Source organism: Cajanus cajan, chromosome 4 (assembly GCF_000230855.2).
Source record: "Cajanus cajan strain Asha chromosome 4, NIPB_CcT2T_4, whole genome shotgun sequence".
Classification (NCBI taxonomy): domain Eukaryota; kingdom Viridiplantae; phylum Streptophyta; class Magnoliopsida; order Fabales; family Fabaceae; genus Cajanus; species Cajanus cajan.
The window spans coordinates 2,144,976-2,166,742 of record NC_138520.1 but is presented as its reverse complement, the minus strand read 5'-3'; the positions used below and the strand labels follow the sequence as shown (position 1 = coordinate 2,166,742).

General features: G+C 32.7%; 2 protein-coding genes across 2 annotated transcripts in view; one reads left to right on the top strand and one right to left on the bottom strand.

Annotated features, from left to right (window-relative positions):
* The first annotated feature begins 1,376 nt into the window (after positions 1-1,376).
* Positions 1,377-2,983, top strand: LOC109802781 (uncharacterized). The gene has a single exon (XM_083073896.1). The coding sequence runs from the start codon at positions 1,975-1,977 to the stop codon at positions 2,908-2,910; it is 936 nt and encodes a 311-aa protein (XP_082930022.1). The 5' UTR covers positions 1,377-1,974; the 3' UTR covers positions 2,911-2,983.
* Positions 2,984-3,114: 131 nt separating this feature from the next.
* LOC109794351 (uncharacterized) overlaps positions 3,115-21,767 on the bottom strand; it is a 29,620-nt gene continuing 10,967 nt past the window's right edge. The window contains 4 exon segments of the mRNA XM_083073235.1: positions 3,115-6,025; positions 12,808-12,887; positions 12,890-12,920; positions 12,991-13,062. Of these exon segments, the coding sequence (XP_082929361.1) occupies positions 5,813-6,025; positions 12,808-12,887; positions 12,890-12,920; positions 12,991-13,062 (396 nt within the window). The 3' untranslated portion in view covers positions 3,115-5,812.

Genomic DNA, 21,767 nt, shown 5'->3' with positions numbered 1-21,767 from the left:
TATAAATTTTAAACACTTATATCAAATTTTATACTTTTAAACTTTTTATATAATACAAATTTAAATGATTAATTTCAACCATTAGATTATGTGATGTTATATTCAAGATTATTTATATCAAATTTCATTCAAAATTATTTACTAGTTCATTGCATATTTTTTTATTTTAATGTTTAATATGAAATTTAAAATATGTACAAATATTTATTTTTTAAAAATATATTTTAAAAAGTTTAAATCATGTAAAATTTGATATACATGATTTTAAATATAATATCATCTAATTTCATAGTTTGATCAATTAAATTTATATTACATAATTTATTAAAATGATAAGATTTGGTGTACATATATATATATGATAAACTAGGAAATTTACGTTATTACATTTCACAATTTTTTTTATTTGTTACTATTTATCAATATTTACACTATTAAAAAAATATAATATCTAATAATATTATATAAATAATCCCCTCCAATTTACTTGATTGCATATAGAAGGGAGAGTATTCATAAGCATTTAAAGGAGCATATTATATATATATATATATATATATATATATATATATATATATATATATATAAAATAATAATAATAATAATAATAATAATAATAATAATAATAGACTAACAAGTTGACATTATTATTATGTCACATGAAAAAATTAAAATTATTAAACTTTTTCTAGTAAAATGTTTTTTAAGTTTTTTTCGTAAAATTTTGCATCAACCAAATGATATCATAAACTGAAATAAAGTATTGTTATTGTTGACTTTTAATACACATATCATAAACCAAGTTTATAAATGTTTCAAACAATGTCTGCTTAAAAATATGAAAACAGTCTGTATTAAGCTGGGGTTGGACTTTTGTTTTGTAATTACAAAATCAAATATCTAATCTTTTCGTAAAACTTTGTGAATAATAATATTTTTTTTTATTTTTCTATTATTGTTGATATCATGTTCGTCAAATAAGTACTTTTCTACAAATTTAATATATAAATATTATACATACTGACTATTCAAATAAATTATTTATCTCATGTAATTTTACATAAATTATTTGTTTTATGTGTAGCAAAAATGCATGTTTAAAAAGAAAGAAGATTTTTGTTGGAAGTATAAATGCTTCATTTGTCTTAAATTTTTTTTTTTATTATATATTTTCATAGTTTAATTTTTAAGATAGTTAATTGAAGAATACAATATTATCTATGCTAGCACACAGCCACATATATTTATATAAAAATAAGTTGGTTGGTGAACTTACTAAACCTTTTTTTTTCTTTTCAATGCGATTTTTTTAAAATATATTTTTCAATGCAATTTGATAATTCGATTTAGTTAATTTTAATTATTTAAATAGATTTATTTGTACAATTCTCAAATTGTCACAGCGAAGTTAACACATTAATTACTAATGTAATAACTTAAATTATTTTAAAAGAATCAAAAATTAAATAACACCAGATTAATTTGTTAGAAATTTCTTCACCTATGCTCGTGGAAACGCATAAAAAGGGAGAAGTTTCAATTAACTGAATTAGTTTGGTTATATAATTTTGGACACATCAGATTTTAGAAGTTAGAAGTATTAATTAATTAATTAATTACTTTGTTTATTGAACTTTTTGACATAATTCAAATATATATTCCCGATACAAGATATAAAATTTATATCTCGAAAAGAGTCAGTTATTTTGAACCAATTATCACGTTCATAAAGATTTCCATTGTGCAACTACAAATATTTGAACATACCCAACCTTTGGTGAGCATCCCAAACGGACACGGAAAAGAAAGGCAAAGACTAGTCTTTACACGTCACAGCCATCATGAAATTTGAATAGCCATTTTAATATATCTTTCTTCCTATTTATACTCTACAGGATCCACTTTCTGTTGTCTCTCAGAAATATTATATCACTTTTTCTCCTTCTCCTTTTCTCATCAACCATTTTCTACGGAATGGAGAACTCAGACCACTTACAAGACCATAAGGATGCTCACGACCGCCAGGATGATCTTGGTTTCTATCTCTGGTTTCCTAGTTCTAAGAGAGCCAGAAAGTCTTCCCCTGACCCTAACCCTAACCCTAACCCTCTCCTTCCTCCTCAAACAAATAGCCCGTCGTTAGAGATGCAAATGTCATGCCCTAACCCTAACCATGACTCTTTGTGGATGCCATCGACCAGCCACAACACTAACCTTATGTTAGAGTTTTCTTCAAGCGAATCCAGCCACAGCACTAACCCTACCTTTGAGTCATCATCCACCAACCGCAAAACTAACCCTACGTTAGAGTTATCTTCCGACCACAACAACAACAACCATCAAGATGCTGCTGCTGACCTGAATGTAACTGCTCCCGTCGCACCCGCTTTGCGTCGCCGTCGTCGTGCACCCTCTCAAGGAAAGAGTGAAACCGTGCCTGCACCTTTCCCTTGGGCCACCGATCGCCGGGCCATCGTGCACAACCGCAGATATCTGTTGCAAAACAATATTCTAACGATCAGAGGGAGAGTCCAGTGCAAGAGGTGCGAGCAGGAGTTCGAGATGAGGCTCGATCTAGAGGAGAAAGTGGCTGAGTTACAAGAATTCATTCAGAGGGAAGGAGACATGCATGATAGGGCACCAGGTGCTTGGATGAATCCACAGTTGCCAAAATGCTCACAGTGTGGAAAAGAAAATAGCGCTAAACCCATCCTTGGGAGCACTAAGAAAAGGGAAATTAATTGGTTGTTCCTTTTGCTAAGCCAAATGCTGGGTTGTTGTACCCTTGATCAACTCAGATATTTTTGCAAGCACGCTCAAGTCCATCGAACGGGTGCCAAAAATCGTCTTCTTTACCATACTTATATGAATCTCTTAAAACAGCTTGTTCCTGAGTGGTTCCATGCTTGATCAAGCCATCATATGACGATGTACTGGGTACTTGGTAGTGTTTGTTTTCCTTATGATCATTAGTTTTTTTTAATTAGGTCATTTCAATTTGGATGTTAGTTTGAAGAGATGTTTTATTTATCGTTTTTAAAATAAAAAATATTGAAAGGTTGAGTACAAAAGATACTCGGATGAAAAAGAAAGTTACCGAGAAACTTTCAACGTTTGCGTCAAATACTTAATCCGAGGGAGTATTATTTTGTTATTCATGTAAGTGACGTGGCATGATATGTATTACTTGACTATTATAATTATACCACATAAAAAAAGGTTTCAAAACCCTCTAAAAATTAAAGGTGTGGTAAAATTTGTCTATATATATTCCGGTATTATTTTGTTACATCTGTTCATCCTCATATATTGAAAAATGTCCATATATCATTTTGTACCCTCCTAGGTCGTTAGACGATTGACCTTGTTCCCAAGGTTATCGACCAACTAGTATGTCTGAGACTGAGCATGTTCACTGATTGATTACGATCATGATAATTAACCTTCCAATATTTAATAGTCATTAGAATATGTAGTAAGCAAAGATAGAATTATAAAAATAAGTCAGTTACGCATAATATAAAATAAATAAATAAATAAATACTTAAAACGATAAAGCATTAATCCTAATTATTTGGGATAAGAGATAGAAACAGGCATACAACTACAAAAGGATGCAGGCTAAATAGACATAACTAGCTCTTAGTCGATTACTCTTGAATGCTCCGTTGAAAGAGTTTTCTCTGTCGACAACTAGAACACATTTATTTAATTTCTTCTAGATTTTTTAGTTATGTTTTGGTATACTTAAAAAGTCTTACATTAATTAAAAATTGAAGTTAAAAGTAATTTATAAATATCTTTTTTTCTTAACTGATTGGGTACCTTTTCAAAGATAAAATTAAGGATGATAAGATGGACCTATACATATCTACAAAACACTTTTATATGAAATGGATAAATACCCACTTATGTAAAGATAGGTTCGGGAGGAGTGTAGATCCGCAAAATTCAGTGGGTGCTGTTATAGGTACTATGGTACCCAACCTACCCTGTTCTGCAGTTATATACATATATATAATATAATATAATTACTAAATAATAATTTATTTATATATAATAATAATAATAATGTTATTATTTTAAATCTAAGATACAAGTTAAAATTGTTGGAATATTTTTTTCTAAGCTTTATGATAGCTCATATTAAATTGAAATTAATAATATTAAGAAATTATACTACTTATTATTTTGAAAAGTATCAAATTAAAACTAAAAATAGTAGAAAGTTTAACTTCACGAGCAAATGTCAATGAGTCAAATGGGATCAAGTATCCAATTTTGCAAAAAATTACTAAAGATGTTTTGATGATCTCGATTTCAATCCTAATTTCAAAACTTGCACTTAGTATTAGAGGTAGATTTTTGAGTTTTCATCATTTTAGGCTCCATGATTTTACTTTGGAGGTATTTATGTGTGCACAAAATTAGTTGAAAACAAGCAACAAGATAATAAATAATTAAAATTTATTTATTTAATAAAATTTATTTTATTTTTTATTATTGATTTTAATTATTAATTTAAATTGTTTAATAATTCATTTTCTTGTCATGTAATTTCTATTAGTATTACTGGATCAAAGTAATATATAGACTTAGAAGATACGCGTTTGCAAAAATATGAAGAAGTTGATTTTGATGATGAGATCAAATGTCTATATATTTATTTTTTGAAATTTATAATATATTTAAACTATAATTTTAATCTAACTAATTTCTGTTTAATTTTTTTCACAGATCTTAGATAATATTGTTAACATATATATAATCATTATGTTAAAAATTTAATTACAATTTTTATTATGTTAATTTTTTTAAATAACTGACCGTTTTCGAATAACAATCTTTATGATAAGCCCAAGATGACTCAATTGTTATACCTCTTCAAAATATGAAATTTCAAAATGTTTAACAAACAAAGTAATTAATACATTAAATCAAATAATAACTATTCACGGAACTTCCTGTCTACATTTAAATACGAAGCTCTTTGAGCATAGGTGAAGACGTGAAGTTTTTAACTCATTTTCTCTCCATTGAGGACATGTAGATTTGTTTTTGCTCTGGTCTTAAGTCCTATTTAATTTTTGGAAGACTAGGTTAGTATGTGTTAACTTTGTTGTCAATTTGAGATGATAAGTAACTGTATTTAAATAATTATTAAATTCCAACTAAATCAAATTATCAAACTACCACTACAAAAAATGTGTGATTTGTGGCTGTTATTTTGATAGTTTTTGGGATTAAAAACCGCCACAAATTACATTACCAGCGTCATTAATAACCGTTAGATCTACGGTCGTAAAAAATGGTTTGTGGCGAATATTTTGTAAACGCTGGTTTTGAGTGTTAGAAAATTTAATCACTTAACCAGTTAAAAAACGTCACAAAATTGCAGTTTTGTTTGACTTATTTGAGTGCCTAATTCATGTTTATGGCAGTTTTAAACCCCCACAAAATTATTATTATTTTTCTTGTTTACATTTTTTGGCGGTTTTAGTAAATTCTACCTATAATTATAAAAATATTTATGTGTTTTGTATATTTCTTGTTCAAATATAATTACATAAAGATACATTAAATTAACAACTTTTAACATTATAAAAAATCAATTTGTAATCTTTATAAATTATTTAAGCACACCCTGTATATGTGGATGCCTTGTAAGATGAATTCATAATGAGCTTGTGTGCATATACAACAACTGCAAAGCCTTTCCCCACTAAGTTGTACACGAGTGTTAAAATAATATAAAGCCACTGAAGGCAAGCATAGTGTGAACTGTAAAATTAACCAATTAAAACAAGACAACCTAATCGTTAAAAATTAATGATGTGTAAGTGGCTTGTAAAGGGGAGAGAGAAGAGATAAACACCTTAGATAATGCAAAAAGTTGAGAGTGCATGCCGTTTTGATCACGATTAAAATTGGGTCCAAGCCGTTCCATTAGAGCAGCAAAACACCAAAATGCCTCTGATTCGTCATCCATCACAAACAAAATTGGAGATAGAAGATCACTCATTCCCTGTAACAGCATGTATATAAGATTCCCGAACTATATGAGATAATAATCCTCAACTATAACCAGTATTTTGAATTGCAGGAAGGGGGGAAAGACAGCATATGAAAACAGTGTGTTTGTTTCACAGATTAAAAACTCAATCTTGAGAATAGAGTTGGAAATGTCATATTCCATGTTTGTTTAGAGTTTTGAAAAAGTATTCCCGGGTATAATTTATTCCTATGAAAGTAGCCACAACATAATTCATTTCCCACGGTGAAGGATGGGAAAGTTGTATTCCCATGAGAATGTGGGAAGTTATATTTTAACCCACTTATTCAACTCATTATTTATTTTAATTAATTTAAAATTTTAAATATTCTCAGGAATGTTAAAATCCCGCTAAACACATTTTTAAATATTCCTAGGAATGTGATTACGGGAAAGTAGTAACATACTTCAAAACAAATGTACCCAAAGGCATAGTATTTCAAGGTTTCAACATATACTGGGTTCAACAAGACAATATCTATTAAGGTACTCCTCCCTGTTGAGAAATTATGTTATAATTTAAAATTTAAATTAATTACGTTTTTTTTATCAAAGTTGGTTTTCGTGATTTTTAACGTTCAAATTGCAAAACCGTTTTGGTTTTTGGATGTGAACATATTGACTTTTACAAAAGTGGTTAATACCCACGAAACATTTTTCTTATCCATTGGTTCTTGTTGTTACAAAAAATTAGGAATCACGGTGCACGTGAATGTGACATGCTTTTAACTGTCCAATATCGTGCCTATATTATGCACATTGCTACGTGAGAAAAACACATCTGCAAGTTCATTTTTATCTCTCTCTGAATATTATTTTTACTACAAAATTATAATTTTGGAGCGATGTTCTTTGATTCGGGGATCTTTCACTGCATTCAAACGATCTAATGGGTTGACGTATCTTGAGAGAGAAGCGCATTATAAGACTCAAAATTACCAGTGCAGTGGGAGCGTTTTCTCTCTAAAGATAGCGCTCTGCGTGCTTCAACTCAGGCTACTCTAAACCTATTATTTAATATTCTAATTTACTCTTTGTGTTTGATTAGTTGTTATTAATTGCTCTGTTTTAATTTTATAATATTCATTGTGTTGTTGATATTGGTTTTATTAGAAAATCTAAATATTTTTTTTTGTGTTCTATTAAATTTATTTTCTAACAATCTTAGAGAGAAAACGTCTTTCCTTTTTTTGTTCAATATCAACATGTCTGCAATGGATATTTTAAATTCTTTGAGTAGTAAGCCAGAAAAATTTACTGGTGAAAATTTTTTTATGTTGGCAACAACAGATGAAATTTTGGCTTACTGAGTTTAATTTATTTTCTGTTATTTTAAATGGAAAATCTAAAAATTGTCCTGATTGTGCCTTGGTTGAAGCTAGTTCTTCTAGTGATAAAGATATTTTGTGTCATGGTCGTATTTTGAGTGCTTTATCTGATAATATTTATAAAATATTTTGTCATACAAAAACTGCTTTGGAGTTATGGGACGCTCTTGAACTAAAGTATGGTTCTGCTGAAAAGGGTTTAAGAAAATACTATTGTGAAAGAATGATTTATTTTCAAATGGAAGATGGAAAACCTTTCTCTGACCAAGTTCATGAATTTGAAAATATTATTTATGATATGAAAATGAAAGAAATTACTTTGCCTGACATAATGCTTGTTAGTCTGTTAATTTCTAAATTGCCTCATTCTTGGTCTGAATTTGCAAGAAGTCTTAAACATAAACCCGATCATTTCACTTTATCTGATTTATTGGTTACCTTGCGAATTGAAGATAAACATCGTATTTCACAAAAGGTTTATAATAAAACCCCTTTTCAGGCTAAGGCTCATTTAGTGGAAAACGCTAATAAGCCTAAACAAAAATTTTTCAAAAAATCTGGTTTTTCCAATAATAAATTTGGTCAAAGCTCTCATTTCTCTAAAAATAAAAACAAAGCTTTTAATAACAACTACAAACCAAAGAGTAAAATTCAAGGAAATGAGTTCTTTTGCTTTGTTTGTGGAAGAAACAATCATTTTGCTAAAGATTGTTTTCATCATCGTCGTCAACCAAAAGACATTACATCTGATCCCAAATCTTCGTCTCAGCCTCAAGCTAATGTTATTACCGCTAATGCTAGCTCGGATTCCCCATCTAATAGGTATCATGTCACTAGCCCAGAGTTAAATTTTATTTATAACTCAAATGATTGGTGGATTGACTCTGGAGCTAATGTTCATGTGTGTGCTGATAAAAAATTATTTTCTTCATATCAGGAATGTGGCACACGTACTGTAAGCATGGGGAATGGGAGCCTAGCGCGCGTCATTGGTCTAGGCCGAGTAGAATTAGAATTATCTTCTGGAAATTGTATTGTTTTAGATGAAGTTTTTCATGTTTCTGAAATTAGAAAAAATTTGATTAGTGCTGCTTTGTTAGTTCAACAAGGTTTTAAAGTTGTTTTTGAATCCAATAAAGTTGTAATTTCTCGACATGGTTCTTTTGTTGGGAAAGGATATATTTGTGATGGTTTATTTAAACTTAGTATCATGTCTTCCTTTATTAATAAAAATTCTAGCATTTCTTCATCTTCTATTTCAAATGTTGAATGTTGTGACACTTGGCATGGTAGACTTGGACATGTTAACTTGAATTCTATTAAAAGAATGATAACACTTGATCTTATTCCTAAATCTTTTAATGAATTGAAACAAAAATGTGAAGTTTGTGTTCAAGCCAAACAACCTAGAAAATCTTTTCAAAATTCTGTCCAAAAGGAAACTTGTGTACTTGAACTCATTCATAGTGATATATGTGATAGTAATGGTGTTATTACTCGTGGTGGAAAGAAATACTTTATTACCTTCATTGATGACTTCTCAAAATATTGCTATGTATACTTGATTATTCATAAAAGTGAGTTATTTGAAAAATTCAAGGTTTATAAAGCAGAAGTTGAAAATCAATTAGAAAGGAGTATTAAAATTCTTCGTTCTGATAGAGGAGGGGAATATCCTTCCAATGAAATGAGTGAATTTTTTTGAAACACATGGCATAATTCATGAAGTCACTCCTCCCTATGCTCCTCAATCTAATGGAATTGCTGAAAGAAAAAATCGTACTTTATTAGACATGATAAACGTTATGCTTATAAGTTCTGGTTTGCCTGATAATTTATGGGGGAAGCCTTGTTTACTGCATGTCACATTTTGAATAGAATTCCTTATAAAAATTCGGATAAAACCCCTTATGAACTTTGGAAAAATAGAAAACCAAATTTGAAATATCTCAAAGTGTGGGGGTGTCTTGCAAAGGTGAATATTCCTATTAATAAGAAAAGAAAAATTGGTCCCAAGACGGTTGATTGTGTTTTTCTAGGATACTCTTTATATAGTACTACTTATAGATTTTTAGTTATTAATTATGAAGTTTCTGAAATTTCTAATAATATAATTATGGAATCTAGAGATGCTGTTTTCTTTGAAAATATTTTTCCTTTGAAGAATAAATTGTCTAAACCTGTTTATGATACTTCTAGCTCTGTTTTACCTTCTAGTAGTATTGTTAACAAGGATTTTGAACCTAGAATTAGTAAAAGAATTAGAAAAGCTAAAAATTTTGGTCCTGAATTTTATTCTTTTTTACTTGAAGATGATCCTAAAACTTATAGTGAAGCTATGAGATCTGTTGATGCACCTTTTTGAAAAGAAGCTATTAATGATGAAATAGATTCTCTTAAAATCAATAAAACTTGGTTTTTGACTAACCTTCTTCCTGGTTGCAAGAATATAGGTTGTAAATGGGTTTTCGGAAAAAATTGAGAACAGATGGCTCCATAGATAAGTTTAAGGCAAGACTTGTTGTTATTGGTTATAAACAAGTAGAAGGTGTAGATTTCTTTGATACATACTCTCCTGTTTCTAAAGTTACTACTATTAGAGTTTTAATTGCACTTACATGTGTTTTTAATTTGAAAATTCATCAAATGGATGTAAAAACTGCCTTCTTAAATGGTGACTTGGAAGAAGAAATTTACATGAATCAACCTGAAGGTTTTATAGAACCTGGAATGGAAAATAAAGTTTGCAAGCTTGTTAAATCCTTGTATGGTTTAAAACAGGCTCCCAAACAATGGCATGATAAATTTGATCAAGTTGTTTCTTCATATGGATTTCAGTTTAATAATAGTGATAAATGTGTTTATGTGAAACAATTTGATGATAATTCATGTGTTATTTTATGTCTCTATGTGGATGATATTTTAATCTTTGGTAGTAATCTATATATTATAAATGATGTGAAGTCTTTCTTGTCTACTAATTTTGAAATGAAGGATCTTGGTCTTGTTGATGTTATTTTAGGTATTAAGTTGATTAAGAATCATGATGGTATTGTTTTGACACAATCACATTATATTGAAAAAATATTTAAAAAGTTTAATTATTTTGATGTGAAACCAGTTTCTACCCCATTTGATCCTAGTATTAAATTGAAGAAAAATATTGGTGAAAGTGTCTCTCCTCTTAAATATTCTCAAATTATTGGTTCCTTGTTGTATTTGTCTAATTTCTCAAGATCGGACATTGCATATGCTGTTGGTAGGCTAGGAAGATATACTCATAATCCCCATCATTCACATTGACTTGCTCTAGAAAGGTTATTTAGATATCTCAAAGGAACTGTTAATTATGACATTCACTATGCATGTTATCCTGCTGTAATTGAAGGTTTTTGTGATGCAAATTGGATTTCTGACTTTGATGAAACTAAATCTACTAGTGATTATGTCTTTACTTTAGCTGGAGGTGCAGTAGCTTGGAAATCTGCAAAACAAACTATTATTTTTCGTTCTACTATGGAAGCTGAAATAATTGCCTTAGATACTGCTAGTAGTGAGGCTGAATTTCTTAAAAATTTACTATATGACTTGCCATTATAAACCTATACCTCCAATCTCAATGCATTGTGATAGTCAAGTTGCCATTGCTAAAGTTACTAGCAAAAACTTTAATGAAAAAAGAAGGCACTTGAGAATAAGACACAAATCTATCAGAAATTTGATAACTCATGGTGTTATTTATGTTGATTTTATCAGGTCTGAAAATAATCTTGCGGATCCACTCACAAAAGGGTTGACGCGTCAACAAGTACTTGAATCGTCGAGGGGAATGAGACTAAAGTCCATCAACTAGTTGCAACAATGGACACCCGTCTCCACATAAATGGCGATCCCATAAATGAAGTTCAATGGGTAATAACGAAATTGTTTGTTAACTAAGTACACCATTATAAATTGCAAAATTATTGCATGTTCCATTCCTATGGCAAGGTGTACTCTAAAGTAAACTGTGACAGTAAAAGGTTGAGGTATTCAAATATTTATATTTATTGTGTTAAAATTAAAAATATCTCTTAATGGACCCAATGACAATTGTTGTAGGGGTGGGTGTCACAGACCACCCTTGGAAGGATTTACCTAGTGAGTGTGGTGGTGGGGCCGCTACTGTGAGATATATGGACAATCTCTAAATGACACTCACGAAACAAGATACATGCGCAAGGCCGTAATGCGCTCCACTGATTAGAACTCATATGAACACCTTTATTATACATGTTATGTTCTAAAATTTGGTTAAAGGGATATAGCTCAAGACAATTATGTCTCCATATTCTCTCAAATGGAAGTTCATATGCACTAGGTATAAGGCTCAAACCCGGAAGGTTCCTTGTACTGAAAATATAATATATTATGCTCCACTAAAATATTTAAGTTTATATATATATATATATATCATCTTTTTCTATATTTAAAATTTTAAATTAGTGGGAGATTGTTGAGAAATTATGTTATAATTTAAAATTTAAATTAATTACGTTTTTTTTATCAAAGTTGGTTTTCGTGATTTTTAACGTTCAAATTGCAAAACCGTTTTGGTTTTTGGACGTGACCATATGTTGACTTTTACAAAAGTGGTTAATACCCACGAAACATTTTTCTTATCCATTGGTTCTTGTTGTCACAAAAAATTAGGAATCACGGTGCACGTGAATTTGACATGCTTTTAACTGTCCAATATGGTGCCTATATTATGCACATTGCTACGTGAGAAAAACACATTTGCAAGTTCATTTTATCTCTCTCTCAATATTATTTTTATTACAAAATTATAATTTTGGAGCAATGTTCTTTAGTTCGGGAATCTTTCACTACATTCGAACGGGTTGACGTATCTTGGGAGAGGAGCGCATTATAAGACTCAAAATTACCAGTGCAGTGGGGACGTTTTCTCTATAAGGATAACGCTCTGCGTGCTTCAACTCAGGCTACTCTAAACCTATTATTTAATATTCTAATTTACTCTTTGTATTTGATTAGTTGTTATTGATTGCTCTATTTTAATTTTATAATATTCATTGTATCGTTGATATTGGTTTTATTGGAAAATCTAAATATATTTTTTTTGTGTTCTATTAAATTTATTGTCTAACACTCCCTGCTGTAATGAATACATAATATTTGTTTAATCTAACGAGGAGTAAGGGGAGAAGACAGCATATGAAAACAATAAAGAGGTCGGCATAATGATTCATGGTTACAAAATATACTTGGTTCAAGAAGATAATAGCTATTGATATACACCCTCCCCTGCTGTAGTGAATATAAACATTCTTTGTTTAATGAAACAAGAGGGCTCATAACTTCGGAAAAGGTTAATGCTAATATTTTGGTGTTTAAGACATATGATATTAATAACAACATAATTACCTGGCAATAACCAAGATCAAAGTTGTAGAATGAATATGTCAACAGGATATCTCGGAGAACATATACGTTTGGATTATCACTTCATAGAAAGCGAGCGATCTATCAGTTCTCACCTTCAAAAATACAAAATAATCAATTATAGTCATTCTAATTTAGAATGTGTTGCACTAGTTTCCAGCTTACCACATCTTTCTCAATAAGCCCTTTCCTTTCCCTGAATTTTGTGAATCTTTTAGCCTGTGCTGAGGATATACTCTACAGGGAAAAATAGATTACAAATTTATATTTTGAGAAAGGATTAGCTGAGAGCATATAGAATTACAGCACAAAAACAATGTCAAAAGCGGTGGCAATATCCATTATTAGAATTCATAATTACAAGGGCATTGATTGGGAAAAAAAACACACTTCGGAAACAATAAATAGATGAGTAAATCCAGGTTTACACTTCAGATCACCATATTTCAGTAACTAGCTGGGTTAGAGTATTCATTTAATCTTTTTATCAGCTCCATATTTAGTTTAGGATAGCACGCATTCAATGCGGGTAACAGTAACCAAGGACCATTGAGTCAAACCTGGCTCCATGTGAGAAAAAAAAATCACCAGATGCAAGTGCAATGTGGTCACAAGTGGTTTTGTTATCTTTGACTGTAATCCAATTCATTTACACCGATATTGTATCATCAGTCTTGCGTCAATATACTTAACAGCTTCTAAATGTAAAATCCAGCATGACATTAATTTAAATATTTGGCAAGAAATTGGGATAAAAAGTATGACATTAATTCAAAACACGTGCCATTAATCTTCTCCAGGGTGTAAATTGTAGTAAAGAGAGGATTGATCTTTTGCAGACTAGAAAGAATTTTGAGAGATTCTCTACTGAAAATAAGGGTAACCTTTTTTTTTTTTTCCCATGATGGTGGTCATTCAGCTAGATTCTATTCAAACTAGTAAAAATTATTAAAAGTCAAGAACAAAAATAGTTCACTTGTCAAGTTCAAATATGTGGTCTGTTATAGTACTAGGATGATCTTGGGTTGCCTCATAACTTGTGGAACAGGACACATTAAGATCTGAGCCAATTGACATGAATTCAAATTGACTCCAAAAATAACATCAATTTTCAATATGACATGTTAACTCAGGACAATCAACAATAACAGACGGGAAGAGTAGCTCTTACTTGAATTTTAATAGCCTGACGCCGCATGTTGAGAAATTCTCTACTGTGCTTCCATGTACGGAATCTAAGCTGAATCTGAGAAGCGGCTGCCATCTTTTTCTTTGACTTGTAGTTGCGATAGCCATGTTGGATCCTCATTGCTGCTACTATTTGACGTGCTTCATCCTCTGGGCTGATAGATTCAACTGCCTGAAATCGTAATTTTAACGAATGCTCCCTAAATGCTGCTTGAATGCGCGCTGCTGCCTCAGCAGCTGTATGGTAAGCTTCCAACGTGTCCTTTAGGTAGAGTTGGTCCTCAGAAAGGTTCTCAGAATTCACTGGATCAGTTGATCTAGTTTCCAGTGAGCCACTCATATTTCCAGCTAAGCTCATGTCATTGAACTGCTCAACCAGAGACTTTTCAGAAAGGTAAGCTGCCAAGCCATCACACCCCTTCATATATGCAAGATCAGCAGCAGTACATCAACCAGGATTTTGTTCCGGAAGACAACAGGGTTGCAACCATTTTCTCCCTGCAAACACAAATTTTAAATCAAATAAATAATGAATAGTTAGTTCATGCTCATTACTGGAAACTGAAAATATCATATAGTGCCTAATTTCATGATAAGATCGTATAGCTTATGTTGTCTGATTATCTTTACAGTGAAAGGAACTTGAACAGTGAAGTCAAGACAGAAAACGTTTTTCAGGCCAATTTGGTTGCAGCTAGGCAAATTGTTCAGACAAGTAAGGTATCCGTGTATCATACATTCCATAATATGCTGCCCAATGAAGAGCTGTCCATCCAAATTTGTCGCGGAAATCCAGTGACAAGCCTGACCAACTAAATAACGAAATTGCCCAATTATATCCCAGCATTGCGCACAAATGAATTACACCTTGGCCTTGCGCATCATATTCAGAAGTCTTGTAGCCTAGGACAATTCGTTCCAAAAGCCATTCCTTTAATTTGTTTTTCAACGCAACTTCAAACAAGGCATCTTTTACTTGTGAAAATGGAGTTGTTGTAACAGCCCATTTTTCGTGGGCCAAAGGCCCAATTCGTGGTCCAGAACGGGCCGTTTCAATTTTGAAACGGGCCGTTCTGGAATAGTGAGTATGGCCAAAATTGTAGAAGCAGAACGGGCCGTTCTGATGGGAGAACGGGCCGTTCTGGTTTGGGAACGGGCCATTCCAGTTGAAAAATTTACATAGGTTTGAAGGGCCCAGAACGGGCCGTTCCGATTTTGGAACGGGCCGTAGTGGTAGGTGGGCGAAAAATCCTATAAATAGGCCTCAAATCCTCTCATTTCTACACACCTCTCATTCTCACTCTCTCTTCTCTTCTGTTCTCTCTTTCGTTCCTCTTCTTCTCTCTGAAGACCAAGAGGAACTCAGAGGATGAGGTTCTACTCCAGTTTTAGTTCCGATCCTTGTTTAAGGAAAAAGAGGAGGAGGTTCTGCCCAAGTTCCTATTTATCCAGGTACGGGGGAAAATGAGATTATTTATATATAGAGTTACATGAGGGAATTGGGTAGAGGAAGAGCCCTTAGGGTTATGAATAATTTTATAATTATTTCTGTTTGGAGGATTAATTATCTTATGTGATTCTATATATATTTAGGATTACGAATATATGTTTAACTTGAGAAAATGATGCTCTGGGAGAGAGAATGAAATTATAGAAAAGTGCCTGTAAGTTAGGTTGTGAAAAATTGGATGATTTCTGTTTGAGAAATTGAGGATCCCATTAGATTCTGTATGTGTTGAGGATTATAGATATGCTAATAATTTGTAAGAATGATGATCTGAGAGGGAGAACGAAATTGTAGAAAAGTGCCTATGAGTTAGGTTTTGGAACAATTGGGGATTTTACTGTTTATGTTAAAATTATATTAAATTGATCATTCCAATGTTTATTATATTAGTTTATGAATGTTATTCTTATATTATTTTATAAGAATTGATGATTGAGATGTGAATTGCTTGAGGATGTGTAAACCCTTATTTTGTTAGACTTATCTGTTGAGTATGTGATATGGAATTGTGTATGTGATATGGAATCGTGATATGAGATGAGATGTTGTATGGACATGATTAAAAATGTGATTGCGATGTGTTTCCTCACACTAATGACTAGGGATGGCACGACCCCTGGGTAAGTGGTGCTACAGGGAGGGCGTGACCCTAGCATGGTGTGGGATGAGTAAGACAGTTAACACACACCACTTATGTCGATTATGGCAGCCCTGGCATAGAGTTAATTGCAAGAGACTATGTGGATTGTAATGTGATTGTGGTTCCTCACACTAAAGGATCGAGGATGATACGAACCCTGGTAGTGGATGCTTCAGGGACGAGCGTACTCCTGGATGATCAGGGATGATATGAACCCTGGGTAGTTGATGATTCAGGGACGAGCGTACTCCTGGATGATCAGGGATGATACGAACCCTGGGTAGGTGATGCTTCAGGGACGAGCGTACTCCTTAATGACCAGGGATGGCACGGCCCCTGGGTAAGTGATGCTACAGGAAGGGCGTGACCCTGGTTTGGTGTGGGAGGCAATTAACCCGTATCACTTGTGTCAGATGTGGCGAGGTCTTGGCATAGTGTTAATTGTGAGATTGGTGTGAATTATGGATGTGGAAATGATATTTGTTAAATGTAAAATTGGTGTGAATTATGGATGTGGAAATGATATTGTTAATTGTAAGATTGACATGAATTATGAATATGGAAATGATGTTGTAAATTGTATAATTGGTGTGGATTATGATGGATTGAGATATGTATGTGAAATGAGATATGTTAAATGTGAATTGAGATGTGAAGATGATGAATGATTGATATATATATATATATATATATATATATATATATATATATATATATATATATATATATATATATATATATATAATGAATTATGATGAGATTATATTGTGATGTGTTTGTATGTACTTTGCATATAGATATTTTCTTTTCTCACCGTATAAACTGTGGATATTTTAGGTGAAGAAGATCCGGCTACGAGTGGCATCTAGAATGCCAACAGTTAAATTATGGGAATGCTCTGATAGTGTGACATCGGGGCAGAGGATTTCTAGGACAGAATATTTACATGGATTTGGTATTGTAATAAATGATTTTAAAATTGTAAACTCTTAAATTTTACCTTTCAAGTTTTATTTTTCAGTCATTCTCTTATATTGAAGAAAGAACAGATTTGAAGTTTTATGTGAACCCTTTTATGAACCCTTTGAAAGTTTATTCTTCTTAATTAAATTATATTATATATGTGTTGGGGGTAGTAAGGGTGTCACATTTAATGGTATCAAAGCAGGTCGATCCAATCGGCCGTGAGTTATGAGTCTACTATGCTTGTTTGGTAGATGAGTAATGTGATGATTTGACTGTAACTTATTGATGTGCTAATGTGATGATTGATTTTGTTTATTTATTTGTGTGCATTGTGTTCTTAGGATTTATCTGGAAGACATGATATAGTTTGGTTGATGATTACTCATTGGTTTTGATACTTCTTACTTATGTAAGAAGTAGTGGTTAAATAGTATCGCTCGTGTTGCGAACATATGTGCCAGTAATAGTGAACGAAGCCTTGTGCTAGCCAACTAGAACTTTAGATGTGAGTGATACATTGATTTGTCGAGTGTACTAAGAGTTTGCTATTGGTGAAGTTTCTGACATCTATAGTTGTAGCTGTTGAATCTAAGGTGATTGTCTCCTTGGTGAGAGATTGAAATGTTGGTAATTCCCTTGAGTGTTGGTGTTGGCATGTTTACCGTTTATGGTTTAGGTAGCATGTGAGTTTTATTTTCTAAGTCTGTTGTGCTAAATATGTGAGTTGTTTTGGTTTAGGATTGTAGTGGGAAACTTGAATATGAAGTTGAGGTGTGAGTTTGGAAGGGTTGATGTATTTTTGTGGCCTTAGATATATTGATATACTATTGCTGTTTGGTGTAGAGGATATTTTGGCTGCAGTTTTGTTGTGCCATTACGACTACCATATTGACAGATTTAGATTTTATGGTCTTCACAAAAGTTATAGCCTTGGACGTTATCTTTCCAATGAAACTGGAATTAGGTAAAACGAAGGTCTAGAACTCCAGTTATAGCTACTTTAGTGATCAAAGGTCTAGCTGTAAGCGCCGAATATATCTGCTGAGGTTTTTGAAATTTTTAGCTAAGAAGATGATCTTTTTGGAATCTTATGTCTTCATAAGAGTTGTAGCTTATTTTCTTAGCTTTCTTTTGAGATAGGTTTGAGTTCATTTGGATGAGTATAACTCTTTGTGTGTCATTTGCTTTGACAGTTGTTGAAGGTAGGTATATGCTATAATGATGTTTTTGAGTTGTTAGGCATAGCAAGGATAAAAAAAAAAAACAAAAAAAATAGATTTGGATATGATGTTTTGAGGTTTTGTCATTGAGAGATTGTTTAAGATGATATGATGCTATATGGTAAAGTTGGTTCATGTACATGCTATATGGAGTAAATGGTGATTGATTCGTACATGCTTAGGAATGGTATATATGAAGGTTTAAAGTAGGTATTCTAATATGATTTGATGTGCATGTATGTTGATATGAGGATAGATGACCTTATGGATCAATTAACAAGTATTTATGTGTTTAGTAAGATTGACCTTAGGGTGTGATATCATCATATTGGAGATGAGGATGAAGATGTATCCAAGACAGCTATACGCTAATTTACCTAAGTATGATTTTTGATTGTATGAAGTGAGTTTTCTAGGTCCTGTAATTTCTGGCGGAGGTATGCCGTAGATCTATCTGATATAGAAGTTGTGCTTAAGTGAGAGATACTTGAGTCTATTAATGAGGTTAGGAGTTTCTTGGGTTAGCTCATTACTATTAGAGATTTATTGAGTAAATTTCTAAGATAGCATTACTTTTGACTAGGTCGTCTAGGAAGAGTGTTGTCCTTGTGGGGGATAGTAAGTGCGAGAGTAGTTTTCAAACTTTTAAGGAAAGATCGACTAGTGCACTAGTGTTAGCATTGGTTGATCTTAGTAAACTTTTTGTGGTATAGGTTGATGCTTCTAAGATAGGTTTGGACAGAGTGTTGATGCAAGAAGAAACAATAGTAGCTTATGCTTCTAGGAAATTGAGAATTCATGAGAGGAATTACCTTACCCATAACCTTGAGTTAGCAATTTTGTCATTTATACTAAGATTTGGAGACACTACTTATATGATTCTAAGCTTGAGGTATTTAGTGATCATAAGAACCTTAAATATCTTTTGACCAAAGGAGTTGAATATGAGATAAAAGAGATAGTTGGGATTTCTTAAGGAATAAGATTTTGATCTTATTTGTTACCCAGGCAAAGCCATTTTGGTGACCGATGCTTTGAGTATGAGACCTTTATATTTGTCTTCCCTTATGATTAGAGAGATGAATCTTTTTGGCTCAAATTAGAGATTTAAGTTTGGCTTATAAGGTTACCCTTAGTAGTGTGAGACTAAGTATGACTTGAGTAACGAATGGATTGTTGAAGGAAATTGGAGAAGCATTATTAGTTGATTCATTTTGGTGACAAGATATGATGCTATAGGATAAGGTGATGGATAAGAGTTTAACTTGGGTGTAGATGGAGTAATGAAATTAGATATCTGATATGTATACCTAGTAAACTTACGCTTAGGTGCTTGATCTTTAGAGATGAACATAGAAGTAAAACCAATATTATGGCAGATGCCTTGATTATGATGACCTCTGATATATTATTTTTGATGATTTAAGGGTTGGATTTGATTGAAGAATTTAGAGACTTATGCTTGGTGTGTGAGATTATCCTTAGGATCATTGAATTGATTATGTTGAAAGTGACTAGTGAATTAATAAATGAGATTAGAGAAGCTTAGGAGTCAGATCCTTTCTTAGGGAACCAAGTGGAGAAAATTGGTAGAAGTATAGATAACCATTTCTGAGTAGAAATCGACATTGTTTTGAGGTGCAAGAACAAACTTGGGTGCTTAGTAACCTTGAATTAAGAAAAATGATCTTAGAGGAAGGACATAAGAGTATTCTTAACATTCGTTTAGGAGTTATTGAGATGTGTCGGGACCTTAGAAGGATGTATCAGAGTGGTGCAATAGAAGCACGGTGGCCTAAGATAAAGAGAGGAGTAGAGGAATTTGTATACTCGTGTTTAGTATGTGTTGAGATTTTCGTTGAAGTACTTTTGTTATAATTGTAAATTAGTGTAATTCTATCAACGGTCTCAAACACGGCAAGTATACCGGCCGTTCAAGTAGTAAAAATATCGTATCCACAGGGATTAGAAGGTAATATAAGCATTTATTGACTATTCGTGACTAAAGAATAATTCCAATTTCATAGTTTGTGCAGTGAATTCAAAGTTGTGACTATTGGAATGAAAGCTGTAAATAAATATTGTTTTGTGAGTGGAAAAGGTAAGGAATGGTATTGTGGTATTGTGAGGTTGTGGGGGTCAGATTTCACCGAACGTAACACTAATGTATCCTTAATCTCTTGTTGAATTCATTGCTTAGTCAACCCAAGAGTTTACTCAAACCTAATCCCTTAGAGAAAGAGCCTAGGTGCGGATATTGAATATCAATCCCTTGAGTACCCAATATCTACACCCGCATTACGGGCTAGGGTTTAAGACTACTAATGGGTCAAGCTCTATCCCTAGATACAATCACCACTAGGCATATGTTTCAGAACTAGTTTCAAAGGTTATTTTCCAATACCCATGGAACCTTAAATCATGCAAAGGGTGATCAATCCAAAGCAAGCATTACGAATAGAAACAAACACAACAAAGAATAAAACAACATGTATATATATCATTAAAACCGTAAAGATTACAATAGAGTACGTTGGTTACATCTAACCCCACAAAATGGGTGAAACCACTCACAACAATGAGGGCAAATACAAAATAGAGATGGAAGAGGAAGTGAAGAACCGAAGGAAAGATCCGCACACGGACGATCCCAAGCCCTGGGAATCCCTTCCGCAGCTCCTGGAGGCGCCCAATGTGAGAATGGAGAGAAAGATCCCCGAAAATGGCTTCAAATACGAGCCTGAGAGATCAGATTAGGGTTCCGCGCCCGGCGCACAATTCTTCGCGCCCGACGCAAGTTCTTCTAGAGAAGTCAAGCACTCTCTGTCTCAACACAAGCCCGGCGCAATTCCTTTTGCGCCCGGCTTAATTCCTTTTGCGCCCGGCTTAATTCCTTTTGCGCCCGGCGCAATATAACTGGCAGAGATGAAATACTCTGTTTTTGTCACGCCCAGCGCGGGTTATATTGAGCCCGGCGCAGAACCTCTTCTCTGCTCCTTAGCTTCTTAGGTTTCCAATCCTAAGAGTCTTCAATCCTCAAGTCACTAGCTCAATACCTGCACAAAAAATGAGGTGTATTAAGGTATTGTTAGCTGAATTTGGGTTAGTTATATCTGCACACAAAATGAACCAAAAAGAGAACAATTATATTGCAATGGTTCAAAGGATGAGTGGAATTTGTTCAATAAGTCTCATCCAAAAAGAAGTAAAATTGAGACTTAACAACTCCCCCAAACTTAGAACCTTGCTTGTCCTCAAGCAAAAGGTAATTAATCTAGCAGATAACAAGCAATGCAAGTGAGTCAATTTCTACATCCTAGTTCACTTGTATCTTCTTTTCGCAAGCATGAACCTCAGATGAATTTCCAATCACAATTATTGCAATAGAACATGACAAGGTGCAAACAAAGGTTTCAAAAGA

Coding starts and splice junctions, on each gene's coding strand:
- LOC109802781 (XM_083073896.1), top strand. CDS start 1,975: ATGGAGAACTCAGACCACTTACAAGACCATAAGGATGCTCACGACCGC.